The 2,552-nt window shown below is 39.5% G+C and overlaps 1 protein-coding gene across 1 annotated transcript; it reads right to left on the bottom strand.

Moving 5' to 3' along the window:
• Positions 1-572: 572 nt before the first annotated feature.
• On the bottom strand, positions 573-2,546 carry LOC107483254 (berberine bridge enzyme-like 21). Its single transcript, XM_016103885.3, has one exon. The coding sequence runs from the start codon at positions 2,493-2,495 to the stop codon at positions 834-836; it is 1,662 nt and encodes a 553-aa protein (XP_015959371.1). The 5' UTR covers positions 2,496-2,546; the 3' UTR covers positions 573-833.
• Between the last annotated feature and the right edge of the window lie 6 nt (positions 2,547-2,552).

Raw genomic sequence — 2,552 nt, 5'->3', positions numbered from 1 at the left:
GGCTGTCACGCTTCCACACCAATTACAAAACAATATCACACATATTTCAGCCAATACCCACTACCCCTCAAATATCCACATCAAATTTCCATTAAAGTAATGCTTACTTAACAGATTTCTCTGCCACATTCACCACATGCCCAATTGCCCATATGATCAATAAAAGTTTCTGTATATTTTTTTATAGGTAATTATTTTAATGAAGGTGTCAAAATATCTTTTATAATAATTTTTGTTTAAAAAATATAATTTATTTATTTTGTCATATTTTAAATAAAAATAATATTTTTATAATATATAAAAATTAAACCGTACTATTTATCTTCATACAATAATAATGAAAAAAATTTTATTAGAGTAACTACCTTTTTTTTATAGGTGCATATTATGGTGTCTATATATATTTGTCTAACTTATTAAAATGAGATAAAATTTAATATTTAAATTAAAAAATATAAAAATAAACAATTTTTTAATATTTAAAACTTACCATAGAAAATAATTTCGACAATTTCGACACCAAAATTACAGGTACCATAGAATTGGCCCTTTTTTATAATGTAGAGAAGATGTTTAAAAAATTATGTAAGTATCCTTTCTCATATAAATATGATTCCTATTAGACACTAAAACGAACCAATAAATAAAGGCCTTTGTGTGTCTGTCTTTTCTTTGTTTACTGTCTTCCTACCCAAAAAGGAATAAATTACAAAAACGACGACATATATATAGGCCAAGCATACATAAACAACAAATTATTTTAAATATTCACGAGCTAATTATTAATAATTCTAGGGTCCAACAATATAACATGATGATGAGTCTGTAACTGATTAGGCGTTGGTGTTGCTTGGAAGAATTGGAATACTCTGTTCATTCCTGAAGAAGTTGTCAGGATCAACAGCAGTCTTAATCTTGACGAGCCTATCAAAGTTGCCATTGAAGTACTTGGAGCCATAAACCTCGCCTTCCTGAAAGCTATGCGCATCAAATGAATTGATGCCAATGTCAAGGTCTCTGTAATTCAAGTACGCACTTCTTGGATTCTTTGACACAAACGGCGTCATGTAACTGTAAAGCCTCTTAGCCTGATTCGTGAAATTCACTGCCGCACCGGCCGACGGATCATCCCAGTTCACAGAATATTGAACCTTGAACAAGTTTCCGGCACGGTGAGGGAACGGCGTCGCGTCCGCCGGGATCTCAGCCATCTTCCCTCCGTAAGGATTGAACACGAACCCAACTTTTCCCAACTGCACCATTCTTTTAAAGATCCATTCCAATCCGTCTCTGGAAATTGGAGTCTGAACGTAATCGGATTTCCTCTTGAGGAAACTCGCAGAATTGAGATCTCTTTGGAGAAGAATCTCCGGCTTAGCGCCGTTGTTGTAATCGGCGTCGTCGTTGTACCAAATCACAGATTCAATCCAACTCATTTCTGTGCAGTTCTCTTTCTTGAGTCGAAGAACAGGGAATTCCTTGCTCAGAATCGAAACTACCTCGTCGGCACCGCCAAGAAAAAGCGCTATAACGGTTGCTCTAACGGATTTCGTTTTCTTAACGATCTTGGAGGTTACAGGCTGCAGAAGCAGCCTCATGAAAAGTCTCTCATCGGTGGTTGGAGCAACTTGTTGCCACTGAAGAACTAAATCAGTTGAATTCTCTTCGTAATATCTTTCAACCTGAAAAACGGTTACAACCTCCGGAACCGTAACTAACTTTATAGTGTACGACAAAACGACGCCGAAGCTGGCTCCTCCACCACCTCTAATCGCCCAAAATAGATCCTCCCCCATGGATTTTCTATCGAGTATTCTTCCCTTAACATCGACAATTTGTGCGTCGATTACGTTGTCGACAGATAAACCGTATTTCCTGAGCATGGCGCCGTAGCCTCCGCCGCTGAGGTGTCCACCGACACCAACGGTGGGGCACACTCCGGCAGGGAAGCCATGGATCTTGCTGTTCTTCCATATGTTATAGTAAAGCTCACCGAGCGTGGCACCGGCTTGAACGACGGCAGTTTCTGAAGCTATATCGACGGTGACTGTTCTGAGATTGAACATGTCGAGGATGATGAATGGCTCATCAGAGATATACGAGATTCCTTCGTAGTCATGACCGCCGCTTCTGATCTTGATTTGGATAGGAATGCTCTTGGCGCAGATAACTGCGGCTTGAACGTGGGATTCTTGAAGGGGAGTGACGATGATCAATGGCTTAGGCGTTGATGACGTGTTCAAACGCGCGTTGCGGATGTAGTTTTGGAGAACCGTGGAGAAGGAAGCGTTGGATCTGTCGAAGACTATGTTGGAGAGTTGAGTTGATGAGGAGTTTGTTTGCTGTGTGAGACAGTGAAGGAAAGTGGGATAGAGTGTAGATGATGATGATGAAGGAGATGGTGCTGCCGCAGAAACAGAAAGAGAAAGATTTAGAAGTAGAAGACAAGTTGCAACAAAAAAAGAGAGAAAAGGTGAAGATGATTTCTCTGCCATTGGTGGAGGTTATGTTTAGGTACGAATTTGTGCAGAGATGAAAGTTGGGAGTGAGTT

Source organism: Arachis duranensis, chromosome 4, assembly GCF_000817695.3.
Source record: "Arachis duranensis cultivar V14167 chromosome 4, aradu.V14167.gnm2.J7QH, whole genome shotgun sequence".
NCBI lineage: Eukaryota > Viridiplantae > Streptophyta > Magnoliopsida > Fabales > Fabaceae > Arachis > Arachis duranensis.
Note: the sequence above shows the minus strand (reverse complement) of the source record. Positions and strands in the feature narration are given on the sequence as shown.

What these genes read in the sequence shown, in the direction of transcription:
- LOC107483254 (XM_016103885.3), bottom strand. Translation starts at nt 2,495, where the DNA reads ATGGCAGAGAAATCATCTTCACCTTTTCTCTCTTTTTTTGTTGCAACT.